The 27,097-nt window shown below is 41.4% G+C and overlaps 3 protein-coding genes across 3 annotated transcripts; 1 reads left to right on the plus strand and 2 right to left on the minus strand.

The window, feature by feature from the left end:
• Nucleotides 1-5,222: 5,222 nt before the first annotated feature.
• Nucleotides 5,223-7,195, minus strand: LOC148098255 (uncharacterized). The gene is made up of 5 exons (XM_087830066.1): nt 7,114-7,195; nt 6,512-6,871; nt 5,830-5,950; nt 5,690-5,720; nt 5,223-5,318 (listed from the first exon to the last, which is right to left on the minus strand). Exons 1-5 carry the CDS (start codon nt 7,193-7,195, stop codon nt 5,223-5,225), a joined length of 690 nt encoding a protein of 229 aa, XP_087686192.1.
• A 4,011-nt stretch (nt 7,196-11,206) lies between these two features.
• LOC148098256 (uncharacterized) lies at nt 11,207-18,479 on the minus strand. The gene is made up of 6 exons (XM_087829806.1): nt 18,398-18,479; nt 16,429-16,755; nt 15,225-15,581; nt 11,955-12,090; nt 11,823-11,859; nt 11,207-11,627 (listed from the first exon to the last, which is right to left on the minus strand). The coding sequence occupies exons 1-6, from the start codon at nt 18,477-18,479 to the stop codon at nt 11,529-11,531; spliced, it is 1,038 nt and encodes a 345-aa protein (XP_087685932.1). The 3' UTR covers nt 11,207-11,528.
• A 2,128-nt stretch (nt 18,480-20,607) lies between these two features.
• Nucleotides 20,608-23,271, plus strand: LOC148098257 (uncharacterized). The gene is made up of 4 exons (XM_087830067.1): nt 20,608-20,752; nt 20,794-20,967; nt 21,659-23,062; nt 23,252-23,271. The coding sequence occupies exons 1-4, from the start codon at nt 20,608-20,610 to the stop codon at nt 23,269-23,271; spliced, it is 1,743 nt and encodes a 580-aa protein (XP_087686193.1).
• Nucleotides 23,272-27,097: the final 3,826 nt, after the last annotated feature.

The raw sequence follows: 27,097 nt of genomic DNA on the forward strand, positions 1-27,097 counted from the left end.
CTACACTGTAGTATAATGGGGTGGGATTTTCTGTTTTCTCTGAGTGATTTTAAGGTCTGCAACTTAAAATATAAAGCACATTGAGGCAAATGTTGCTGATTGATTGACAGTAGGGTGCGACTTCACAGTGATTATCTCATCAGAAACCTCATCACCCCTCAGTCTGGTGGTGGATGACATAATAACTAAGCAATGCTCTTAGTCACTAGCTTGCAGTAGTCATCAGTGTTTTTCACAACATCAGTTATGTCCTTAAGGACATTCAAGCCAACACTGAGTTTAACCCTTTAAATCCTGAACCCTGAAATAACTGCCAGAAATCTTTAATTATTTGATAATGGAGTGTTTGTTGAACCTTTAGACAAAACATAAATGAAAATACATCAAATCTTAATGTGCATATTCGAGTTTTTTAATACGAGTTTTAATTACGAGTAAATACGAGCTTTAATATTTTTGCAATTTAGTCATTAAAAATGTGTCATGCAATCTATATCATTTTTTGAGGGTAAAAAACATCACGCTGATGATGTAGAAGTCTCAAAAACTCATAAAAACACATGTATCAAATATGATGCACTTGGCTTTAAAGGGTTAATGCACTGGCCTAACTCCACTAAGACAGGAACTCCGTAGACAATAAGAGTCAAACGGCCTGCTTTCCAAAACAGCTAAGACCACCATTGTTCTGTTAGTTCACCTATAACACTCCAGACACTGTAAGTAAACATTCAGCCTTCTTGCTTATAATACACTCCAATTTAACCTTGCCATTCACTAGAAATGGGTGTTGGAAAAAAACCTCTGCTGATCCTTGAACCAACATGAAAGATCTGGCATACCTGTGCAAATGTTAACATATCTGACTCATCTGCACTAAGGGATTTTAGTTCACCTCCACACTGCCCCTCTCCAAGTGTGGGTGATCTACTCTTTTCAAAGGCTGACTCTGGCTTGGCCTGGGTCACTGATCTCCTTCCATGTCTTTTGCAGCTGCTTTTCCAGTAACTACTAGTGAAGCATGAGACACATAGTCTCTTTGTTGTAGCTCATGAGAGTGGATTGACTGGTATCACCCAGTCCTGACAATTCTTAGGAAAAACCCTCAGGCACACTGGCATGAAGACATTGATGCAGTCATGTTGTTGTGGAATTAATGAACCAAAACCAGAGACAGAGACGAACTAATTAATACCATTAAACAAATCTTTATTTATGTTGTAGAACAGCACCAATCTGAAAGTTCAAAAATCCATTGAAAGCATGGAGGAAAATACACATGCAGCCAAACAGTCAGTACGGAGCAACAAACAAAACAACAGCTTTATGGTTTGAATAAACAAGAGATCAGGGCAGAGTGGAGATACCAGTGGAACTACACACAGTTGAATTAAATCTGATAACAAGACATGGGAAAGTATAATGAAAATAAGGAACAAGGAAACAGGATTATAAAATAATAAATGATGTAACTAAACACCAGGACTGAATCTAAGAGGGCCTGCAAATCTGAGGAGTGAGGTCTGCAGGTTGAGACTGCACAACAAGCCCAAAGTTCAAGATGAGCTGTGAGCTGGAAGTGACCTGCACTGTCATTATGATCCCACCACTCCCTGGAGCTTCGGAAAGAACTTGAATGCATGCCCTGAGTTGACACTGAAGTCACAATGCATTCCTGGACCTCATGGTTGTCCATTCTTTGGGTTCTTTAACACATTTTGAAGAGCGCGATATTTGGTGTAACGATCTTTTGTATTTGATGTTTTGTTAAGCTGTGTGTCCGGATTTTGTTCTTTTGCACTCTCTGGTGGTAAACTGTGGAGGGTACAGTTGTTTGTAGTTTGGGTCTCCACCCAGCCACTTTTTGCTAGCGTACATGGTGTCTGCATGCTGCAGCTCACGGATAGCTCCACATATGGAGAAGTAGTGTTTAAAGTTAGAGAAAGAGAAGAAATAAGTGAGAAAGAAGATGAAGAATAAGGCAATAAGACCATAAAGGACTATTTAGCCCCTCCTGGATGTCAGCTCACGGGGTTTGTGTATTTTAAATGTTTTATTTTCTGTAATTAAGGACTTTTGATTGATTGACACTAAGTACAAGAGCGCATTTTGATGTGATGTTTTTGTTTTATTTTTTTGGTCCGTGAACAGTTCTCACGGGATGTCAAGACCAGAATAAAGCCTGTTTTATAACTCTACATCATGCCTACGTCAATCCTTGAAGGTGCTACATTTGGTGAACATCACTGACACCTTATGAATGCTAAACAATATATCCCTGCCACCATAGGCACTCATCAACAATGTCAATAGCATTACTTAGCCCAGGCGTGTCCAAAGAAAGCCCCAAAGTCGTTTTTCTTAATGCGTTCTTTTTTGCACTCTTAAATCATCTGCAGGACAGGTGAGCAGAGACAGATAAACAAAACAAAACAAAAACACCTTTTCTTCTTGGACACTTCCAAAAAATTCCCAATTTTTTGTCACTTTTATAATGTGTTTGGTGCATAACATCCTTAATAAGAAAGTAATAACAAAGTAATGTAAGAAGCAGTGATACTTTTGCAAACAAGTAATTGCACAATGCACTGCATTACCTTTAAGAAAAGTAATGAGAAATGTGTAATACATTACTTTTTTTTGCTGTAAGTAACAGCCCCAACAATGCCCTATTGTTACTCATAATGGACTAACCAGTCTGACTAGCCAGCTTTGAGATGGGTGTACTTAAAGATGCTGTCTATGAGGTTTGTAATTCACAGAGGTGACCCACCCACTTTGGATGTCAGAATCATGTCGCTGAGAAACCACCCTCTCCCAAGGAAATCTCTGCCTCAGGAAAATTAGCTCCCTCTGAACTAGTGGTTGGGTCCATTATGAAAAGTAGAATACAGTAGCTTATAGTTATATAATCATAAACTGTATGTGTGTTTTACACAGCAGTATTGTCACTGAACCTTTAGGACTTAAATTGACGTGATCAAATTTACAAATGCTTACAAAATCTTTCACACTGTTGAAAATTAAAAAATCTGATTCATCTGATTACAGAATAATTTTCCAGTCTATCTTTGGCCAATGGAAGGTGTTCTGGATTACATATGGGTTCCTTTTTGCTATATGCCTTTAACTAATGGAGGACCGCCTGGTTTAAGAGAGTTTGTTGATGACGACCTTCGTGATACCTGTTACCATAGCTGGACTGGCCATCGGGCATACCAGGCATTTGCCCGGTGGGCCAATGGTGATTTTTCGTTTTTATGGGCCGATGATTTTTTGTTTTTTTCTGGTAACGGTATAAACAATGAAAGGTGGTGGATTGGTCAGATGCTGGCCGGTGTGTAAAAATAACTCAGTTGTTTGGTGGTGGCTATCGCAGAGCTTCCACAGATTCAGTAACATTAGCAAGTGCTGGAGGCCAGTAGGTGGATGAGAGAAAGGGGGAGGCAGGAGAAGGAGAGACCTGAGGCGGCCGCTGGTCCGAGTGTCAGGTGAATTGAACTTCAGGTAAGAAGTTATGACCTGCAGTCTATCTGGGTCAGATATAAACCAAGTTTAGGTGTAGTTTATTTTCATTGTGCTGACTTTTTACAGTCAGTTACAATAACTCGTACTGCGTACTAGCTAGCATGACGGAGTTTCTATACAGCTGGGTGGGTGCTATGATGTTACTGATAGTGAACTTTATTTTATTCATAAGGTTAGTTAGTAGAGTTGCCAACCATCCCGTAAAAAGACGGAATCGTCCCGCATTCAGAGAAAATATCTGAATTCAATGACCTGGAAGGGGGAAAAAAATTAGTGTTCTAATATCTACATTTTTCAGTAAGGGAGGAGACAAATATGATATTTTAAAATGCTTTTTTATTAAGAAAAGAAAAAAATTGTTAATGTTTTTATTTGGATTTGAATTTGCATGGCTCCTACTGCCCTTTTATATATGAAATAAATGCTATTAGGAACATGGAACCTTTCCTCTGCTATTATTTTTGCATGTAACTGTATGTCTAAGTCTGGACGTTATCACCTGACTCCAGTTTCCTCAGCAGAGGAATTTTTTGACCCATTGTTTCTATTTCCTTAATGATAAAAATCCATGGCCAGTAAAAATAAACGCTGAGAAACTGTTTTGGCTTCTCAGCTTTTAAAAAGACAGACACAGAACCTGAATCTTGTTGTCACGGCGAGTGAGAAGAGCCGTGTGGAAAAGGAAAAAGAGGATCCAAATGCAGGCAGTCATGAAGGTGTGAAGGTGATTTATTGAACACGAAATATAGAGAGGCAAACGGCAAAACGGAAAACTAAACTATACTGGGACAACTAAACTACAGAGCATGAACAAGAACACGAACCTGAACATAAAGGAAGGAAGACGATGGTACATGATGGTGACGGCAGGGAACACACGGATGAAACATGGTGGGAACACAGATGGACCAGCAACCAGTGTGGGAATTACACACAGGTGGTGGACACAGCTGGGAATAATCAACAAGACGAGACAGAGGGAAATCTGAACACACTCACATGAGACGCAAACCTTCACAATAAAACAGGAAACGAGAACACTACACCAAGACGCAGACCTGACACTGAGAGACAGACAGAGAATGACACATGGAACCTGAACTAAACTAAACGTGAGATACAACCGAGAACAAATCCTTAACATGAATAAACAGAAACATAGACTTCTAATAATAATCATCATTATAATAATACTCATAGCGCCCAAAACCACGACAATTATTCAAAAATAAACTAACAATCAAAACTCAAAATACTGGGTTGAAACTGACCCAGAACCGTGACACTTGTTCTGTAAGATGTCATTTCTACTTCTCATTGCTGCCATTTGCTTGATTAAATTGTTTGTTTATTCCTTATAAAGTTGCAAAGTCTTAAATTATTAAACAAGCAGCCTAAAATGACAAAATGTAGATTGTGATTGTAAAACTACTAGCCAGTGAGTAAAGGACAGTGCATTTAGAAAAGAAAGTGCAGGTTCCTGCTCCAGTTTACCTGCTGTTTAATTTACAGAGATTTGTAGTATTCACACATTGATGAGGTCACATTATAGTAAGTGTCCAGTCAGCAAGAAAAACAAATTTAATGGAGGTTTAAGTACACAATGTGCTCTTCATTACAGTACAAGTATATCTGGATTATTTATTAAATGTTTTCATTTTAATTTAATTAATTTTATTTACTATGTGTGATTCTTATCGCTCACTACTCTTTGTGTAGGAGAGAACCCGGATTTGTAAACGTTGCCGGCGAGCTTCGAGTTCCAGGGGATTTTCATAAATATGTTCTTGCTGCAAAAAAATTGGCACAAAAGGAATCAAAATAAGACAAAATGTGTTACAGCAGAGCAAAACATGTAACACAATGTAGCTCAATGATAAACATACTGTCTCGCAGATCAAAATAACTTCAAAAGTTAAAAATCCCACTAAAATTTAACTAAATTAAATACAAAACAGTTAACAGTAAATTTAACATAAATAGGTATATTGTATGTGGTGGTACTGATTTTCTATATTTTCTATATCAGAGTTTAGCTGCATATCCAGATCTTCAGTGGAGAGCATGGCAAATCTCCTTGATCTTTCAAATATAAATTTGCAAATTGTCTACAAAGACAATCTAACTTCTCAGCAGAAAGTACAAAAATTATTCTAGTTACCGATGTCACAGTCGGAGACTGGGTGATATTTCTGTGAAAAAAATAGAAAGAGTTTGTTGAAATGTTGAGATGAAAGAGTTCGTTTCAGTGTCATGCGATTAGCATTACATTTTGCAAAAGAATGACTGGAGCCAACTTACTCTGGCTGTTTTTTGCAGAGTTGTCTCAGAAAGGTCAAAGCACTAATTATAAAGATAAGGAAACACACGCAAGGTACAATAATTGCAGCAATATGGATTTTCAATGTATTCCCAGCTTCCTCTGTAAAATAATAAAGGAACTCATTTGACTGCAGTTTTAATACTCAGTTAATTTCACTTAAATGTAAAAGCAAAAGACTTCTGGCTTTTATAAAATGTAACTTGTTGTAATTGTGCATCATGTCAAAGTCTGAAAGTCTGCATTTAAGAAGTACTCATGTACCCACAGTGTCTCTGCTCTGTATACAAACAGGAAAGCAAAGCCACTGTAACCAAAAGTGTTCAGGTGTACATATAGAGGTAGAAGAGTATATTAAGGGAAACTCAACTCTCCCCAGCCTGCTCTGAAAGCTTAACTTTTGATAATCACATGGAATATTTTTTAGATAGACTTATCTTTGATATCAAAGAAACAATGAGAAAGAGAAAGAGAGAGAGAGAGAGAGAGAGAGAGAGAGAGAGAGAGAGAGGAAGTGAGAGATAAGCTCTATGTATGGAAAGTCCCATTGTTTCCAGCCTTTTCCTGTTGATGGGGCCTACCCATCCCCACATCCAGTTATGATAAATGTGTGACAGTAATATTTTGTTTGGTTTTTGTAATCTGAAAAGTTGATAAACTCACCTGTAATGACGAGCTCCCATTTCTGTTCAAAGACTCCAAAGTCTGTGGTCGTTTCACAAGTGTAGTTTCCTGTGTGACTTTTCTGGGCTCTCTCTATGATTAGTGCGTACAGTTGGCTTTCCAATGTGGACATATTTAGATTCAGGGGGGCAGCTGCAGGAAACGTCCTAATTCTGCTGTCTGAGGTTTTCTGATTACTGCTTAAGGTGACAGAGCGGCTGTTTGAGGTTTTCCGTGGCCTGAAACTAAAAAGACAAGTCCCATTCCTTCTCCATGTTAGTTGAACGAGGTCACTGATTGACTTATTGCTACAGTGCAGGGTCACTGTGCTCCCGACCATCCAGGAAGTGCTGCTACCTTCTGATGGGGATAAAAAATAAACACTGTGGAAATAAAGATTGCATCCACAAAATTTTGTACTGGAGTTAAGCTGCACTGACTGAACTAAACAAGCAAGTTTGCTAACAATAAGCCACAACATCCTCCAAACTGTCTTCTTTTATATTGTTTTTATGGTTGTTGTTGTTGTTGTTTTTACAATAAACCTCTTAATTAGAAAGAGAAACATAACTTATAATCATCGTCACAGAAATTGCTAATACCTGCTTGTAAGAAAATACAGGAGAAGCAACATATTAGAGTCAAGGTCCGATTGATGTCCAGGTATCTTGAAAGGTTTTCCATCCCCACTTGAAAGAAAGATCCATTTAGAAACATAACATTTTAAAAGTAGCCACCTTATAATATAACAGATGAATTGTAGATATTTGTACACTGAGATTCATGTAATACATGTGATTATCAAGAATGTCTTGTACAGAACAGTAGAAGAATTTAAATATGTCTCATTGCAAACAGATAAGCTATAATTCCAGTAAGAAAGATCACATCCTGTGTAAACCTAATGCAGTAACAACAGAAATAGCAACATTTTCTTACCAGTATTGAGTCATATGCTGTTTGGTCCTTATCTCTATACCAGACCTTTAACACGTTTTAGGCCACAAAAACAAGTAAACTGTATATATAATAATCATCGTAATTATACAGTAGACCAGTTGAATCTTATGCAAAAGATTCAACCTTGCCCAAGTACTTATATTAGAGTTGTTTCCATACAGGAAGTGAATGACTTTGGTCGCTGACCATGTGAGTAATCCGCTTTTCTTGATTGGCTGGATGTTGTGGGGGTGATATTCATTGACAGCGAGGCTGACAATGAATATCACCCAGTTTACTCACTGACCAGTGAGTAAACTAAAAGTTATATCTTTTTTTTTTTACAGTTATTTGCACTTTAGATGTTTGCTAACTTTAAAACAATTCATGATAACTCTAAATCTTTGAAAAAGAGAAATAATATAAGAATTTCCCATTACCTGAATTGCAAATTATTGATTTCTGATGTTCTAAAGATGTATTTATTCCATCTATGGCCATAACCAGAAATGAAGTCACCGAGACCTGTTCCCATATATGATATTAAAGATTGGCGTAGCTTCTGTGACATCACCCGCAGGTTTATGATGTCCGTTCTCAGGCCTCAAAATAAATGTTTCCACAATTACAATGTTGGTTTAAAAAAAAAAAAAAAGATGTGACAACAAACAACTGCGAAACTGCGCACTCACTGGCTAACAATTTATCAACCACGAATCACAATGAGCATACCATACACAATTGTCTATATTAAGGATTTTCTGTCATAGATGAACAAAATAGGCTTCATTTTCCCAAAGCGTCTATGGGAAATCTACAACGTTGTGGTGCACCCTACTATGCCTCTAAGTGGGAGTATTTAGGAAGTTAGGTTGACACATGATTGATCAGGAATGATTGATCCAGACATAAGGACTGAGTCAGAGGCACAGCAGGGACCAAATGCATTGAGTAAGTGACTTTTCCCCTTGTGTTAATTTGATTTTAAATGAAGAAGTATTTTCTTATTCTTTTTCATTTCCTTTTATTTCATTGTTTTATACTCTCAACACACACTCTATTTTTCTGTATACACAGTTGGGCCTGCAAAAGAGGTAATCTGTACAAAATAAAGTCATTCAGTTTCCAAAAGTTATGGCTTTGATTGTAACGTAACTATAGGACCTACACCGATCAGGTATAACATTATGACCACTAACAGGTGGCGTTAATAACGCTGATCATCATGTCACGTCTATTAGGGGTCAAATGAACATTTTGCCCTAAAATTATATGTGTTTAAAGGAGGAAAAATGGGCAAGGCTCATTAAGTTTGAAAAGGGCAACATTGTGACAGGTAGGCGGCAGGATCAGAGCATCTCAGTAACCCAGCTCTCAGCTCTTATGCAGTGGTCCCAGTCTGCAATAGTCAGTATCCATTAGAAGTGGTTCAAGGAAGGAACAGTGGTGAACCAGCAACAGGGTCATTGACACATTGGGGCGATCGTGGCTCAAGAGTTGGCAGTTTGTCTTGTAATCGGAAGGTTGCCGGTTCGAGCCCCGGCTCCGACAGTCTTGGTTGTTGTGTCCTTGGGCAAGGCACTTCACCCGTTGCCTACTGGTGGTGGGCCTGGTGGGCCTGGTGGCCCCAGTGTCCGGCAGCCTCGCCTCTGTCAGTGTGCCCCAGGGTGGCTGTGGCTACAATGTAGCTTACCATCACCAGTGTGTGAATGTGTGTGTGAATGGGTGGATGACTGGTTGTGTAAAGCTCTTTGGGGTCCTTAGGGACTAGAAAAGCGCTATACAAATACAGGCCATTTACCATACATATTCAAAAAAACAGCAACAACAACAACACTGGAGCAATGTGTTAACTTATTCAAAACAGGTTGGGCTGTGGGGAGAGGGGTTCAACAATGTCTACTGCAGAGACAGTACATAGAGACAGAAAGCCATTCACACTCACATGTACACCTTTGGGCAATTTTGAATCCCCAGTTAACCTAATATGGATGAGGGAGATGTTTTTTCTACTTTAGGACTTATCTATTCTTATTTTTATTACAGCCTTTTTAAAATTAGAGGTGTGGACTGCCAGCGTGGGCAGCTCCAACCAGTAGGAGTTTGCTGAGTTTAAACTTGGCTCATGTATACTGTTAGTGTCTTTTGAAGCATTTTTTAAGCACTGCACTTCTCTTTTAAAATGCCCTCATCATGAATTTTAAGTTTTCTCTTCATTCACTTTGCCAGCTGATAAACTGAGAAAGCTACTTGCATTAGCAGTGCGCTATTTGCACCTTTAGATTTTATTGTTGCATTTCTTAAACGATTGGAAAAATAATTTCACAGGAAATTACCTCCTACATCCGTGCCTGGAATTAAACAGTTTCTTGACCTAAAAAAAAACATTGTTGTGAGTTGTGGTTGTTTTGTTTTTTTAAGCATCGACGCCACTTCACACCAGTGACCACAGACAAGGGAAGTATGTGAGATATGTTCCACTGAGTCATGCAGAGTCTTTAAATGTGATCTTAGTACCATCTTATTGACTCTCTGTTTCTCCTCTTCAGAATGCAGTCAAAATGAGTGCAGTACAAAGTGCCATTAATGTGTTAGTGAGCTTAAAGTCAGAGTCTGCAGTGTCATAAAGTTGACTTTCCTTTAACCTGGCTAGCATTGAAGGCGTCTTTAAAGATGCAAGCTGCCAGTTCCATACGCACTAATTAATGCAACACTTTACCATCACAGATACAGGCATCTATACTGAGCCTGATGGTCCCTCTCCTATTTGGTTCAGCCAGTATGGTTTCCATGTATTTGTGGATGGCACAGTAAACTGTGTTCCTGAGCTGATGACGTGACCTCCATGACAGAATCATGACAGGCATCAATTATTGATATTCCACCTTGTCACATGTGCACAGAGATTTCTCCAGATTCATGTTTAGGAACATTATTCTGAAACTGTTTCACAATTTGTAGATGGCGTATTTTCTAAAATCGGTTCTACTGGCCTGAAAACAGTTAACCTAATAAGTATTAGCCTTTCGTTTTTTTTGACACATGCTGCAGCCATTAAACTGAAAATGAGCTCATATTTTCCATGAAATAGTAAAATGTCTCAGTTTCAACATTTGAGATTTGATGTATATGTTTACTGATATAAAATATGAGTTTATGAGATTTGAAAATTCTGTTTTTATTTCACACAGTGTCCCAACTTTTTGGGGTTGTTGCTACAGTGTGCTTTAACAGTGATATACAATCTCTGATGAAAGAATATTTTTATATATGTAACCTGTTGAGACGTAGCGTACTAAAACCACAGAAGGTAGATCGTCTGTGAGGTTACGCCAGCATAAACTATGTTTTTTGCATTGTCATGGGAATTTATGTGCATTTACCCGGTGATGAAAAAAAACGATAAATATACTTGCAACTTATTTGCCTTGAAGTCTGATTTATGAAATGAAAGCATACACAGATAACAAAAACAGTGATCAGGGTTTTTGCAGTCTTATTTATCACCAAGAATCTTCAATTAAGTAAATAAATTCTGCTTCGATCTGGTTCTCTCTGCATCTCCTACATTAAACTGTGAGACAGCATCAGAGATGAACGCACTAACTACCCTATCATGTTCAAATGCATCAAGTTTAAAGTTTTACTTTCGCATTAGAGATAAACTGCAGCACTGAGAGCATAATGAATGGGCACTTGTTCTCTCTGTAAAACTGTAACTAGACAAGCAGCCTAAGATGACATGTGGGTGTGATTTGGACTTGTATAAATAAAACTGAATTCATTTAAAACAACATTAGCCAGTGAGTGAATAACAGTGCATTTAGGAGCTCCAAGAAAGCTATTTTGCTCAGGATTTACACACCCTGTACAAATTGACAGGGATGTACTGTCAACTGTCAACTTATGATTACAAATCGATAAGGTCACATTCTGACTGGTGTTCAGTTACCCAGAAAAAAATAATGCAGCTTCAAGTACAGATTGTGCTCTTCATTACAACATACTCAGGGAGAAAGCTGCTTAAAGTGGATGATCGTTTAAAAGAGTTATGCCTTATTTTACTTTGCGATTCATATCACTCAGCCCTGTATTTATAAGGGTGAACCTGAATTTGTCCACATTGCTGGCGACCTTCAAAATCCAGGTTTTCATAAGTGGGTTGTCTCGGCTCCCGCTGCAGAAGAAAAAAAGAGGAACAAAACATCATATTTAAGGAGCTTAAATACAACATGAATGCAGATATTGTGGTATTGGTTGGTTTCTGTCCTTGTGCTAGTGGAGCTGGAAAAGGTGGCAGATCTATTTGACCTTCTAAGTCTAAGTATTGTGTATAAATGGAAAAAAAAAACAAAGAAACTTCCTAACTTACCACACTTACCAACCTTCTAGGAGGCTGGGTGATTCTTCTGTTAAAAAAAAAAAAAAGAAAAAGAAATAAAAACACTTTTTTGTAATAGCAATGGCATAAAATAATGTAAAAGAATGACTGGAGGAAGCTCACTGTGAACGTCGTTTGCAGACTCCTCTGAGAATGATCGCAGCAGTTAATATAAAGATCAGGAAACATAGCGAAGGTACAATAATTGCAATTGTTGTAACTTTGCTGATTTTATTTGGACTTTCAGCTTCAGTGTTCTCTGTAAAATAAGATAAAAAAGTGAGTCATTTCACTGCAATTCAGTTGGTTCAGATATGCTAATTTCTAACCAACAGCAGTATCTTCTTTTTTTGTTATTATTATTATTATTAGCTCTATGTTTTAAGAAAGGAAGTCAGAAGTGCTTACACCTGCCCTGTGTACGGTGTACATTTTAGGACATCGTCAGGTCTCAGGAAAAAAGTTGTCAGGTATCAGTCTCACACGAAAAAATGTCAGGTCTCAGACTCACATGAAAAAAAGTCAGGTCTCAGTCTCACATGAAAAAATGTCAGGTCTCAGACTCACATGAAAAAATGTCAGGTATCAGTCTCACATGAAAAAATGTCAGGTCTCAGACTCACATGAAAAAAAGTCAGGTCTCAGACTCACATGAAAAAATGTCAGGTCTCAGACTCACGTGAAAAAATGTCAGGTCTCAGACTCACGTGAAAAAATGTCAGGTCTCAGACTCACGTGAAAAAAAGTCAGGTCTCAGACTCACGTGAAAAAAAGTCAGGTCTCAGACTCACGTGAAAAAAAGTCAGGTCTCAGACTCACGTGAAAAAATGTCAGGTCTCAGACTCACGTGAAAAAATGTCAGGTCTCAGACTCACGTGAAAAAAAGTCAGGTCTCAGAACACGAGCTATCAGACCGAGAGAAAATCTTCCTGCAGGTGGCGCTGTTGTCACGTCCCACCAATGACTGTAGTGACAGCTGCAGTCACGGAGAAACTTGCGTATCTCTGTTCGGGAATAGCAGCTAGAGCGTAGGTTCTGAGAGGAGGGCCAGCGTTTACGCTTCGAAAACACGACCGAGTGTTTTAACCTGACAGCCGGAAGTGTTCTTCAGTAAACTGGACTACCCGACAGAAGGACCCGAGGCCCCGCTGCACTGTTTCGGTAAATTAAATGTGTTTGTAAGCTACTCCGTAACTACCGTCCTTAGCTAGGTCCTGAGACCTAGCTAGCTAAGATGTCAGGGTTCGTTTAGCTAATCTGTGCAGGTGAATGCATTTACTAAAGAAATCAAGAGAAACGCCCCGGGCTGCTCAGTCACTAATTACTGTTACTGTACTTTTATTACAAGTATTATACTGTAAAAGCAACAGGCTGCACCCTGCTTCAGCTCCTGTGCAGAGCTGAATATTAAATATGTGCAAACAACAGCATGTTTTCAGTCTCTTGCCACATCTGTAAAGACAGTAACATTTTTTTTTAAAAGCTTGTACTTCAGTAACTCCTCATTAATCAGTAACTATGGATTAAAGTACTGTAGTGTACTGTAATACTGAAAAAAAATGTAAGAGAAGAACTTCAGATCCTGAGTGTGTGAGGACAGAAGAATCAGCTTTATTTCAATTTTGAGGGATAAAATTTATATCTGAGTTTGATGATTCTGTTGTCTTTGTGATTACAGGAGCTGCCCTCAGATTCAGACCTCAGCCCCATCGAGTGACAGCAGACAGATCATCCAACATGTTCATATGTTAACCGTAAAATGAACTGATGAAAACAGTACAAAGTTAGAGTACCACATGTGCTGTAGTGAAAGCTGCAGCTTTATTGATAAAGTTAAAGACAAAAAAACAAAAGGATTAATCACTCATGTAACTGTGTCACTATATATTAGCATTAACAGGACCTCAGTTTGGTGTTTCAGAAAGCTGATGATCTCAGACCTTTTTTATAACAGTGACATGGTTGTATTTACCTTAATTAAACGAGTCGTCAGTCGCGGTAAACCAGCAAACAAAACTCGAGCAGCCGGGCTACGTAAAAAGTGTAGGGGGGCGGTTTGCGGTCATGTCCAGCGGGTGTGTGGGCGGGAGCGTTACACAGTCGCTCCACCTCAAGTCACTACTCCAAATTTGCAAGATGGCAGCCTCCATGTGAGACTGAGACCTGACATTTTTTCGTGTGAGACTGAGACCTGACATTTTTTCATGTGAGACTGAGACCTGACTTTTTTTTCATGTGAGTCTGAGACCTGACATTTTTTCATGTGAGTCTGAGACTTGACATTTTTTCATGTGAGTCTGAGACCTGACTTTTTTTCATGTGAGTCTGAGACCTGACTTTTTTTCATGTGAGTCTGAGACCTGACTTTTTTTCATGTGAGTCTGAGACTTGACATTTTTTCATGTGAGTCTGAGACCTGACATTTTTTCATGTGAGTCTGAGACCTGACTTTTTTTCATGTGAGTCTGAGACTTGACATTTTTTCATGTGAGTCTGAGACCTGACATTTTTTCATGTGAGTCTGAGACCTGACTTTTTTTCATGTGAGTCTGAGACTTGACATTTTTTCATGTGAGTCTGAGACCTGACATTTTTTCATGTGAGTCTGAGACTTGACATTTTTTCATGTGAGTCTGAGACCTGACATTTTTTCATGTGAGACTGATACCTGACATTTTTTCATGTGAGTCTGAGACCTGACATTTTTTCATGTGAGACTGATACCTGACATTTTTTCATGTGAGTCTGAGACCTGACATTTTCTCGTGTGAGACTGAGACCTGACAACTTTTTTCCTGAGACCTGACGATGTCCTAAAATGTACACCGTACTAGTGGTCTCTGAAAAGACCTCAGGCATCTCACAAAATGTTGTTTTACCGCTTCATGTCATTCATGCCAAGTCTGAAACTTGGGAGCTTTATATTTCTACTTTCATACTGTGGTTTGAGTGGGAAAAGCAATAATGCTGCCACACAATCTAACGTTAAGGTCTCTAATGTTGTACAATGCACAATTATGAAGGAAATGTCAGTGCAGCCAGAGGTGCTCAGCGCTATTGTGTGTGGGTGAGTTTTCAACTTTCACCTAGAACAGCATTTAAGTAGTGCTCTCACTAGCCACCTATAAAACCTCACAAACTGCAGTTAATCCAGAGTAATCTTTAGAGCAAAACGGCAGGGACTTGTGTATTTAAAAAAGAAGATAAAAATGGGATAAGCTAAAAAATGCCATTGTTGCCAACCTCTTCTTCTTTACGTGCCCCACCATCAGCCAGCCTCTGCCCCCGCCCCCACACTGTATTCAGTCATGATGGGTGTATAAGGTATGCTTTTTTGTCTGTTTGGTTGGTTGGCTTTTGTAATCTAAAAACTTCAAAAGTTGATAAACTCACCTATAATCACAAGCTCCCACTTCTGTTCAAAGACTCCAGAGTCTGTGATCATTTCACAAGTGTAGTTTCCTGTGTGACTTTTCTGGGAGCTCTCTATGATTTGTGCATATGATTGGCTTTCTAAGGTGGACATGGTCAAATTCAGGGTGGCAGCTGCAGGAAACATTATTCTGCTGTCTGAGGTTTTCTGATTACTACTTAAGGTGGCAGAGCTGCTGTTTGAGGCTTTCTGCGGCCTGAAACTAAACAGCTGAGTCCTATTCCTTCTCCATGTCAGTTGAAGAAGGTCACCGATTGTGTTACTGGTACAGAGCAGGGTCACTGTGCTCCCGACCATCCTGGAAGTGCTGTTCCCTTCTTGAAAGACAAAAAAAAAATCCCTTTATAGGCCTAATTTACTCATTACTTCCATTAAATGGTAAATGGCCTGTATTTATATAGCGCTTTACTAGTCCCTAAGGACCCCAAAGCGCTTTACATATCCAGTCATCCACCCATTCACGCACACATTCACACACTGGTGATGGTAAGCTACAATGTAACCACAGCCACCACTGACAGAGGCGAGGCTGCCGGACACTGGCGCCACCGGGCCCTCTGACCACCACCAGTAGGCAACAGGTGAAGTGTCTTGCCCAAGGACACAACGACCGAGACTGTCCAAGCCGGGGCTCAAACCGGCAACCTTCCGATTACAAGGCGAACTCCCAACTCTTGAGCCACGATCGCCATTACATATATAGTATCCTATAGTATACTAAGCTTAGGTTGTGTTTACATTTTGCAGCATCAGTATTTTGGGGAATAGGACTGCATTTTGGGAAATGTGTTTTGTTTTGTTTTGTTTTTACATGATTTTAATTTTTATCAAAAGCGCGTCACAGTTGCTGTAGATGGTTAGCTTTAACTTTGAGCATAAATAGTAGGCGAACATACAGAGCAGGCCACTGAACGAAGTTATTTCAGTGTAATCTTTAGAGCAAAACGGCAGGGACTTGTGTATTTTAAAAAGAAGATAAAAATGGGATAAGCTAAAAAAAAAATGCCATTGTTGCCAACCCCTTCCTCTTTACGTGCTCCACCATCAGCCAGCCTCTGCCCTGCCCCCACACTGTATTCAGTCATGATGGGTGTGTAAGGTATGCTTTTTTGTGTTTGGTTGGTTGGTTTTTGTAATCAAAAAATCAAAAGCTGATAAACTCACCTATAATCATTAGCTCCCATTTCTGTTCGAAGAATCCCGAGCCTGAGGTCATTTCACAAGTGTAGTTTCCTGTGTGACTTTTCTGGGCGCTCTCTATGATTAGTGCGTACCATTGGCTTTCTAAGGTGGACATGTTTAGATTCAGGGTGGCAGCTGCAGGAGACCTGCTTAAGGTGACAGAGCTGCTGTTTGAGGCTTTCTGTGGCCTGAAACTAAACAGAAGAGTCCCATTCCTTCTCCATGTCAGTTGACGGAAGTCAGTGATTGTGTTATTGGTACAGTGCAGGGTCACTGGGCTCCCGACCATCCTGGAAGTGCTGTTCGCTTCTTGAAAGACAAAAAAAAAATCCCTTTATAGGCCTAATTTACTCATTACTTCAATTACATATATAGTATCCTATAGTATACTAAGCTTGGGTTGTGTTTACATTCTGCAGCATCAGTATTTTGGGAAATAGGACTGCATTTTGGGAAGTGTGTTTTGTTTTGTTTTTACATGATTTTAATTTTTATGAAAGCGTGTCACAGTTGCTGTAGATGGTTAGCTTTAACTTGGAGCATAAAGAGTAGAAGAACATACAGCGCAGGCCACTGAATGAAGTTAATCCTGGTATATCAGTTAGCTCAGCTGATGCTCCTACGCACTTTCAACTGTTATGTCCCATAGGGTACATAATCTCATTGTGTTCAGCTTGACTATCGATGCTGGTTTCTCTGCAAGTCACTTTGCAGCCCACCCCAGCTCTGCTTTTTCATCCTTTTTCTGACTTTATCAATATTGAATGCATGTACAGCGCTGTGAAAAAACTATTTGCCCACTTCCTATTTTTTGTATGCTTCAGAGCAAAAACTTTCATTATTAGATAAAGATAACCAAAATACATTTTAAAAATACAGTTTTCAAATGGTGATTCTATTTGTTCAGGAAAAAAGATATCCAAATCTACCTGACTGTAATAAAGTAATTTTTAAGGCTTTGGGACTCCAACAAATCACTGTGAGAGCCAGTATCCACAAGTAAATAAACATTAACCTTCCCAAGAGTGGCCAGTCTAACAAAATTACCCCAAGAGCGAATTGACGGCTCAATGAGGAGGTAAAAAAAAAAAAAACGCACAGGGTGTCTGAGGTATGAAACCACATCTAAAGAATTTCAGGCCTCACTTGTCTCAGCTAAGGTCAGTATTCATCTTTCAACATTTATAAATTAAAAAAAAAAACACCCTAAAAATTGAGTTACATAGCTTCCAATAAACAAAACCTCAAAGGATTATTTCACATTTGACATAATAAAAAAAAACATGTTGATCATTCAAACTTTTGGGAAATTAATCTGTTGGCTCAAGAGAAAAGAAGTTTGTCTTTTTGGAAGGTTTGAGCCTCGGCACATGCGCTATAAACCTGATACAGAATTTCATGAAAAGAACATCATAGCTACAGTAAAACATAGTGGTGGTAGTGTGATGGTCGGAGGCTGCTTTTCTGTTTTCTGAATTCTGCTCTTTAAAAGAAAATCCTTAAAGAGTGTCTGGCCAAGACATGGGTCAGATTTTGTCCACAGTGATCTGAAAGACGCATTACAAGTTACTGCTGATCGCAGTTCTTGCTGCCAAGGCTGCGCAACAGGGTTTAGATTTAGGGAGGAATTACTTCTTAATATCAGGTAGATCTGGATAGGTTACTTCACTTGAGATATAAATCATCATTTAACCGTATTTTGTGACAAATATACAAAAAAGGATACACAGCTTTGTAAAAAGGCGGGCACATTGCAGAATACAGCCAGCATCCCAAAAAACAAAGAACTGAAGTTTAAGTCATAATCCAGATATAAAATTAAGCTTATTTTGCACTATTCATACTTTTTCCCCATGTAGCTTCCAGTATAAAAGCAAAAGCTGAAAAAATGAAACTATTAAACTTTTCCATTACGTTATACTCATTGTCAAAGCCGTAAAATGAATTTTACCTGCTTGCAAAAATATAGAGACGGTGTAACATATGAGAAACAAGATCCTGTCGATTCCCCAATATCTTGACAAGTCTTCCATGCCAGCTTGAAAAAAAAAAAAAATTATTTATTTATTTGGAATGTAAATATCTGCAACTGGTATTTTGTTCTCACTGAGTGTCAAAAAGTAAATATCAAGGATGTCCTAAACACAAAGCAACAAAAAACAGGGTCACGCAAAAGAGCAATATTTTTAAATGCACAAAAACTTTTCGAGCTCTTTTCAGCTGAGAGTTTCTTAATAATTACAAGAAACTGAAGTGCAGTATCAAAACAGTAACCTTTAAATACCCTATGACTGTAATAAAAAGCAATAAATTGCTCATAAGAATTATAACGGTCACATCCTGTGCAAACCTAAAAGTGGTACAGACTAAATAGCAATACTGTTTTCTTACCGTTGAATCATATGCTGTTTAATCCTTTTCTCTGCACGGCAACTTTAACAGCTTTGATGTCACACAAGTAGGAAAATTTGATATCTAATAATCATCTTAATTTTAGCGTACAGCTTCTTTGCATGTGTGCCTTCACAGTGGACATACATGCATAGTATTAAGACCTTGCCCAGATGCTTACACAATACCACAGAAATGGCGTGCAAACAGGAAATAGATAACTTTGGTGTGTGACCACGTGAGTGAAATGCCGTTTTTTTCTTTTGGTTGGCTGGTTGGGTCTTTGAAGTCGGAGACGATGCTGTGAGAGTGCACCCTGACTGTAGTAGTTTTCCCACCCAGTATTGCACTGTTCTACTTTTACCGATACCACAGCAACAGGCCATAGATAACATCTCATAAAGTAGGTGAGGTTTACTTTACTTTTCTGTGCTTTTTTTCCTACAGTGCTTCTGTTCTCTTGACACTTTGCCTTTTCGAAGCTTGTTATAAAAAGTCATCTCTCAAAAAGTATGTGGGATATACAGTCACTATAAAAAAAGAAAGCACGCCCTCTGTTACTTCTAAGGTATTATGTGCCATAATATGATTGAAAAAATAAATAAGCTGCTCTTTAGCAGATCTAGATACAAAATGAGTGCTGTTGCCCATCAATCAGGAAAGGGTTATAAGGCTATTTCTGAACAATTTAAAGCTCAGCTTGCTACAATGAGAAAGTAGCAAGCTGAACTGGGTCATACAACAAGACAGTGGTCCCAAACACAGCAGCAAATTTAACAGCAGAATGGCTAAAAAAGAAAGGAACCATTGTGACAGTCCAGTCATTAACAGTCATTAATCCTGGATAGGTTGTAGCTGCAGAAGCCTCCTCTGGGCCACTTTGTCAACAGCGACCCCGTTTGATCGGTGCGTAACTCTGCCACAATCCTTCTATTGTCTTTTTCTGTAAATACTAGTTGTATGATGCATTGCAGGAAGTGTGGGCCTCAGAGGGCAGCCGCTACTGCCTTTCCAGGCTACATTGACAGAAGTGCCTTGCCTTTCCTTTTGGGTGTCTTTTTTTTTTTTTTTTTGTTGCCTTTTCTTTCGGTGTTGTTTACCGTTTCTGTCACGGTTCTGGGTCAGTTTCTACCCAGTATTTTGAGTTCATAATGTTTTGGTTTAATTTTCCATCAGGGATTGTTTTCTTGTTCTCTTGTTGTGTTGATGATGTCGATTATGTTTATTATTAGGGTTTCATGTTTAGGATTTGCTCTTCGGTTGTGTCTGCTTAGTATGTCTAGTTCCATGTGTCATTTTCTGTCTGTCTCTCAATGTCGAGTCTGCGTCTTAGTGTGATGGTTTCTTGTTCCTGTTTTATTGTGAAGGTCTGTGTCTCATGTGAGTGTGTTCAGTTTTACCTCTCGTCCCGTTAATGATTCCCAGCTGTGTCTCCCACCTGTGTGTAATCTCCCTGTGATTTTCTGAGTGTATTTAAGTCGTGTCTTCTGTGTTTGTAGTTGCTGGTCCGTCTGTGTTTCCACCGTGCTTCATCTGTGTGTTTCCCTGCAGTCTACCGTCATCTGTTTCCGCCCGCTCTCATTCATGTCTAGGTTCGTGTTCTATAGTCAGTTTGTTCCCAGTTTAGTTTAGGCTTTGCTCCGTTTGTCCATTTCCTTTTTTTGTGTTTAATAAACCACCCTCACACCTGTACAAGTGCCTGCGTTTGGATCCTCCTTTATTTTCCACACGGCTCATCTCACTCGCCGTGACAGTACGGACCAGCCAGATATGGATCCAGCGGCATTCAGCCCACCCAGGGAGCTTCAGGAGGCCGTTATCGACTCTGTTTCTATATTAATTAACCAGTGGTTAGAGCATGAGGGAGAAACCTCTCTTTACACCGTGGAAGCCGACCTACAACACCTTGTTTCGGGTTATCCCTGGTTATTGGACTCTCTGCATCCGCTTGTGCAGAATTTCATTCTCCACGAGCTTCACCTACACCCCCCCGCCGCTACCGCTCGCCTGCTCACTTCAGCGGAGGACGTGCCGTCCTAACCGCCGGACGAGGGATTACCCGGCCTGTCGGAGCCGTCTCCAAGAAAGAAGCGACGTTTGCGCCGTCGGCGTGGCACCCCACAGCCGGATGTCGGGACATGTAAACAACCGGCAGTGGTGAGTGAGAGGGACACTGTTTCTGCTTTGTCAGATACAAGGACTATTTATTCTGGGGCTATTTTTTGCGGGTCCACCGAAGATAATAGTGTTTTTTCTGTTTCATCTATGGCTATTGCTTCTGAGACTGTCTTTCCTGAGCCCACGTCCTGTGTTAATGACTGTTTCCACTTTGCTGCTGCCAAACCTGGAATTACTGAGCCTGGCATTATGAATTTAGACAATGAAAACGTTCGGGACTCTTTTTCATCTGCACTGGTCTATTCAGGGGAAGCTGTAAACCTCACTGACCATGTTCTCTCATCTACACCTTCACCACAGGCTAACGTTGGGTCTGTAACACAGTCAGCAGCCCAGCTGCCCGCAGTTCAGTCAGCAGCCGCGCTGCCCTCAGTTCAGTCAGCAGCCGCGCTGCCCTCAGTTCAGTCAGCAGCCGCGCTGCCCTCAGTTCAGTCAGCAGCCGCGCTGCCCGCAGTTCAGTCAGCCGCCGCGCTGCCCTCAGTTCAGTCAGCCGCCGCGCTGCCCTCAGTTCAGTCAGCCGCCGCGCTGCCCTCAGTTCAGTCAGCCGCCGCGCTGCCCTCAGTTCAGTCAGCCGCCGCGCTGCCCTCAGTTCAGTCAGCCGCCGCGCTGCCCTCAGTTCAGTCAGCCGCCGCGCTGCCCTCAGTTCAGTCAGCCGCCGCGCTGCCCTCAGTTCAGTCAGCCGCCGCGCTGCCCTCAGTTCAGTCAGCCACTTCACCATCAATTACGTCTCTGCTACTTGTAGCTCAGTCGCCAATAGCTCAGCAGCCTACCCACTCATTCACTCAGTCATCATCCTCACAGCCTCATTTTAAGCAGGGAACACACTTCACCACAATATCTGCTGGTTCTCTTGAGCTGGCCATGTCAGAGACAGTTGCTCCCTCTAGGGCCTCCCCAGAGGCTGGGTGTCAGTCGCCAGCCAACTCTGGACCCCTAGAGGTCAAGACGCCAGCGCCAGCAGACTCACCGGAGAACTCACCAGATCTATCACAGCTCTCAGTACCCCCTGAGAGTTCAAGCGAGTTCATCCGTCCGCCTCCGTCCTCTGCTGAGTGTTTTGGGGAACACTTTCAGCCCTCTGAGGACGGCATCCCACTGTTGCTGCCTGAGTCTAGCCACTGTGCTGCTCAGTCCCAGCCAGTGTCCACACTGGCAGAGGTCTCCGTACCTGCTGCTTCAGCGTCTGTTTCCACTGGAGGGCCAGAGGAGCCCGTCCGGTCTCACGCCATGTTAGCTGGGGGTTCAGGTGAACCCAGCCAGCGTCCTGCCTCATCGGCTGGAGGGCCTGAGGAGCCCATCCTGCCTCAAGTGTCGTCAGCTGGGGGTTCGGGAGAACCCAGCCAGCCTCGAGTGTCGTCTGCTGGAGGGCCCGTGTCGCCCGTCCAGTCTCGAGTGTCGTCTGCTGGTGGGTCTGAGGAGCCCACCCAGCACCACGCCTCATCTGCTGGGGGTCCTGGAGGACCCAGCAAGCATATCCTCACGTCTGCTGACGTTCCGGGGAAGTTTGTTCAGCCACCACCTGCTGAATCATCCCCTGTGTCTCCTACACCGTTGCCTGCATCCACATCACCTCCTGCAGCCGTCCCGCTGCCGTCAGGTTCCGCAGCCGTCCCGCTGCCGTCAGGTTCCGCAGCCGTCCCGCTGCCGCCTTCATCCGCGTCTGGTCCAGCCTCTGCGCCTTCATCCGCGTCTGGTCCAGCCTCTGCGCCTTCATCCGCGTCTGGTCCAGCCTCTGCGCCTTCATCCGCGTCTGGTCCAGCCTCTGCGCCTTCATCCGCGTCTGGTCCAGCCTCTGCGCCTTCATCCGCGTCTGGTCCAGCCTCTGCGGCTTCGCCTTCGTCAGAGCCCGCTCGGCCTGTTCTGCCTCGCCTCTGGCGGCCATTTTCAAGGCCTCTGGGTTGGCATCATGCCCATTGTGGACGGCCTCCGGAACGGGTTCGTTGCCGCCGCTGGCCTCGCGGCCGACCTCCGGACCTGCTCTGTGGCCGCCGTTGGCCTCGCGGCCGACCTCCGGACCTGCTCTGTGGCCGCCGTTGCCGTGTGCACGGTCGGCCCCCGGAACTGTTTGCTCGTCGCCGCCGTTGCCGTGTACGCGGTCGGCCCCCGGAACTGTTTGCTCGTCGCCGCCGTTGCCGTGTGCGCGGTCGGCCCCCGGAACTGTTTGCTCGTCGCCGCCGTTGCCGTGTGCACGGTCGGCCCCCTGAACTGTTTTGGCTCTTGTGTTGTCGACCCCCAGACTTTCCTGTGGACTCATGACTAGTCTTGTTTTGTGTTGACCTGTTTTTTTTTGGTTTGGTCTGGACTAGTCTTGTTTTGTGTTGACCTGTTTTTTTTGGTTTGGTCTGGACTGTTGTGCTCCTTGTTTTTTGTTTTGTTTTGTTTCATCTCACTCGCCGTGACAGTTTCACTAAAAGTGAACATCTTAGAAAAGCATTGAGCCGACATGGGAGCCTGCTTCTGTGCATATTAATGGACTAAATTGTCTAATTACAGCAGTCAGATGTTTGGCGATTTGGTGTGACTCTGTGAGGCCGTCTGCTCTAAGTTAAAGGTTTCATTTACTTTGTTTGTATACTTGGTTTCTGACTGTTTGATTTGTATACTTTTGTTTGTGTTTTACACCACTGGAAGGAGGCCCTTTTTCTAGCTGTGGATCACCAGGGTGTTTCTGCAGTTGGGGCTCACAACAGAGGGTGCATTTAGGTTTTTGATGGAGTACATTATAACGTTTCTTTCTTTTATTCAGATGTAGAAGGCCGGAAGTGGAGATGGCTGGGATGCCTTGGTGGGACCTTCCGTTTATTATACACCCTTGTCTTGAGCAGCACAATAGTGTGCGTGTGTGTGTGCATGACGTTGTGCTGCACGGATGCATTGGTGATTTCTTTTTTTTTTTTGACCTACCTTCATCTGGCATCCCACTCACCCACTGGTAAGCCACAGCTCTGAGTTTTAGAATACATGTGCAACTGATTCATCGGCTCTTGTTTTTATGTGATGTTTTAACTAGTTGTCAATAAATTGTTGTTTTGTTTTTAATTGAACCATGTCTAGGTCCTAGGTGTAAAAGACCTAAGTGCCTTCTTGGTAATTAGCATAATTTGGGTAAAATTCCCAGGGTGGCCAATTATGAGAGCTTTATGTTTGATTTGCCACGCCACCATTTTGGTGCATGTGTGTGACATCACTGGTTCTTTGCTCTATTCTTGAAAATATAAGTCTTCAGGAATAGTTCTCCGACATCATTTTTTTATTTGTTTGTTTTGCTATCTCAAAATGATCCCACATAGTAATATAGCTTCAGTAATGTTAGGGTCCACGCTCTGGGGAGGCCAAGCCATGACCACCTAAGCCAATGCACCTTTAAGCCAATTGAAGGGCTGCTGCGCACCAGTACTTACACACACTGACAACAGCCTATTCATTCATTGTCATTACTGATACTGCATTCTCCAATCAGAATCTCTTAGCACAACCCCTACCATCAATTTCATGCACATTTTGGAACAGAGTTTAGTGCAGATGAAGAAGTGAAAAGGTTGATGTGAACAGCTAGACAGAAAAACAAAAAAGTAATATAAATGCAGCAAAATATGTCAAATTAGACACCCTGCTGCACTGTGAACAACACAAGTAGGGAGAGAGGGAGAGAGAGAGATTACAGAGACCTATAATTTGGTACCAAACTGTCATGAACTGCAGACTCAAATACAGAGAGATATAAAAAAATTTAAAAAACAAAACAAACAAACCTTTGTGAAGGCTTTGAAAGAGTTCAAAGTTAAATCAAGCAGCAAACTAGATCCACAACATCAGATGCTGAGACAAAGACTGAGGGGAAGCCAGTACTGTGTACGCACATGGGGAAACAATCAAAGGTATAGAGTCAAGAGGGGAAGTAGAATTAAACACTGACACCAGACACAAGAAATCAAAGTAAAACAAGAAGTGAGAACCATAATAAAATTGGGAAACACTAAAGCATGACCCAAGAGAACAAAAAATCTTCCTGTGTCACATCACCTATCTGTATGTCTTCCTTCACAACAGGCGTCCCCAATCCCAGTCCACGAGGGCCAGTGTCCCTGCAGGTTTTAGATCTCACCCTGGGTCAACACACCTGAATCACATGATTAGTTCATTACCAGGCCTCTGCAGAACTCCAAGACATGTTGAGAAGGTAATTTATCCATTTAAATCAGCTGTGATGGATCAAGGACACATCTAAAACCTGCAGGGACCCTCGTGGACTGGGATTGGGGACCCCTGCTTCACAACATCCTGTCCTGGAAAACTTGTACTTTACTTCATTATTTCACTCAGCAGCCAGAGGAGGGCGGTTTTTCACCCCTCACTGCAAACTGCTTTTAATGTATTACCGTTCTTCTGAAAACCGGCACCAGTACATTTCGTCTACATTCCTTGGACATCTTCTTACTGCTCTCACTTATCTGCCGCCCTTGTTGATTGACTTTATCTATCTGTCCTCTTCTTTAACTAATTTTCTACATTTAGGAGATCCTCAAATTGCTCCTTCCATCTTTTCAATACACTTTCTCCACTTGTTAATAAATGATAAGTGGACTGATTTTTACTGTATGTAGGGCTTTTCTACTGTCCTGGAGCACTTAAAGTGCTCAAAGTACAGTTTAGGCAGATTAATGATAGAGATTCATCTGCTACAGATCCTGTCCAGCTCTGTCTCTCTGACCAGCCAATGAATTCCTGGGTGTCTGTACCAATCACTATCATTCTTGTCTGTTGTCTTTGACACCTGTCTATTTCCTGTAATCCCAGTCTCCTTGTACTCCTGTTACTTTCTTAATTTCTCTGAATATTCCACCTTTTCTTTGCTAACCTCTTTGTTTTCATTTTTTTTCTTTAACCTTTCGATGTCAAACTGATCCTGTCTGATCCTCTCTCCGTCCCCACAACACTATTTATATTAATGTCCTATTTCTCTTCCTTTCTACAAAGTTTTAATACAGCTTGCTTCCCTTTATATTTGTCCCCTGCACACACACAAAATATGCCTACCTCCTCTCCATCATATCAGCAAGGTCTCCTCCTTTACCAACCACAATCTCTATATTTAGTCCTACTCGTACCTCCAGCTTCTGTTTTTCTTACGCTGTATCTTTTCCTCTTCCTTTTTTGGTCTTCAGCCAATAGAATAACAGCTTTTACCAGAATGCTGCTGACCAGCAGCACCAGAGAAAGTCATTACTCATTTTTTGACTCATCTGGTATGAACCCCCACCCACCACTGCTGGTTAAGAAATTGAAAAAAAAAAAAACCACAAAACACTGATGCAGAAATTATATATTTTTAAAATAAATATTGTTACAGAAGTGATAGTGTTGATGTGTTTGGGAATGCTGCACCACAGAACCACGGTTTACCCATCAGAATGTTATGTTGGACCTTGAAAAAAGAAAAGATAATTAAAAATCCCAGTAAGGTCACTAAATTTCCACGAATGAGTACCTAAGGTTATAACACCTTTTAGGTGGGAAGGATAAAAAAAGAAAAAACAAAGGAAGAAAGATGAACGTGTTTTCTCGGGAGATTATGGTCAGAGTGTCATGGTTGGCTGTGTGGCAGGCAAGCAGAAGTGGTGGACCCAAAATTGCAGGACTCTGGGAGACGGGAATAAACTGAAAACACAGCTTTATTGCTGGAGGAATGATTCACAAAATAAGACTTACAAAAGCAAAACAAAACTCTAAACCGAGGTGCTGGAGGACTGGTCATTACAAACACCCAGCAAGTTGAGGGGGAACAGACGTTAACGACGCGACACAGAGTAGGGGAAGACACAGACACTAAATACGAGAGGTGAACGGAGCGAAGAGGAAACAGCTGGGAGACACGGCTAACGCTGATTACACTGATGAGACAGGGAGAGCACAAAGCTGAACGCACTGACATATGACACAGACCTACAAAATAAAACAGGAAGCACACGACAGAGACACAGACTCGTAAACAGGCATAATGACGTCACGGACAGACAGAGGGACATACGGGAAGAGAAGAATAAGCACAGGCAACCTAAACCAAACATGAGGGCAAGATAAC

This window comes from Neolamprologus brichardi, chromosome 16 (assembly GCF_056152115.1).
Source record: "Neolamprologus brichardi isolate AB-2024 chromosome 16, ASM5615211v1, whole genome shotgun sequence".
NCBI lineage: Eukaryota > Metazoa > Chordata > Actinopteri > Cichliformes > Cichlidae > Neolamprologus > Neolamprologus brichardi.

Coding starts and splice junctions, on each gene's coding strand:
- LOC148098255 (XM_087830066.1), bottom strand. CDS start 7,195: ATGGAAAACCTTTCAAGATACCTGGACATCAATCGGACCTTGACTCTA. Junction 6,872..7,113: donor CTGTATTTTCTTACAAGCAG/GTATTAGCAATT, acceptor TATCCCCATCAG/AAGGTAGCAGCACTTCCTGG. Junction 5,951..6,511: donor ATGGGAGCTCGTCATTACAG/GTGAGTTTATCA, acceptor ATTATTTTACAG/AGGAAGCTGGGAATACATTG.
- LOC148098256 (XM_087829806.1), bottom strand. CDS start 18,479: ATGGAAGACTTGTCAAGATATTGGGGAATCGACAGGATCTTGTTTCTC. Junction 12,091..15,224: donor GTGGGAGCTTGTGATTATAG/GTGAGTTTATCA, acceptor CTTATTTTACAG/AGAACACTGAAGCTGAAAGT. Junction 11,860..11,954: donor GTCTGCAAACGACGTTCACA/GTGAGCTTCCTC, acceptor TTTTTTTAACAG/AAGAATCACCCAGCCTCCTA.
- LOC148098257 (XM_087830067.1), top strand. CDS start 20,608: ATGGATCCAGCGGCATTCAGCCCACCCAGGGAGCTTCAGGAGGCCGTT. Junction 20,968..21,658: donor GTGGCACCCCACAGCCGGAT/GTCGGGACATGT, acceptor CGCTGCCCTCAG/TTCAGTCAGCCGCCGCGCTG. Junction 23,063..23,251: donor CCGCCGTTGCCGTGTGCACG/GTCGGCCCCCGG, acceptor GTCGACCCCCAG/ACTTTCCTGTGGACTCATGA.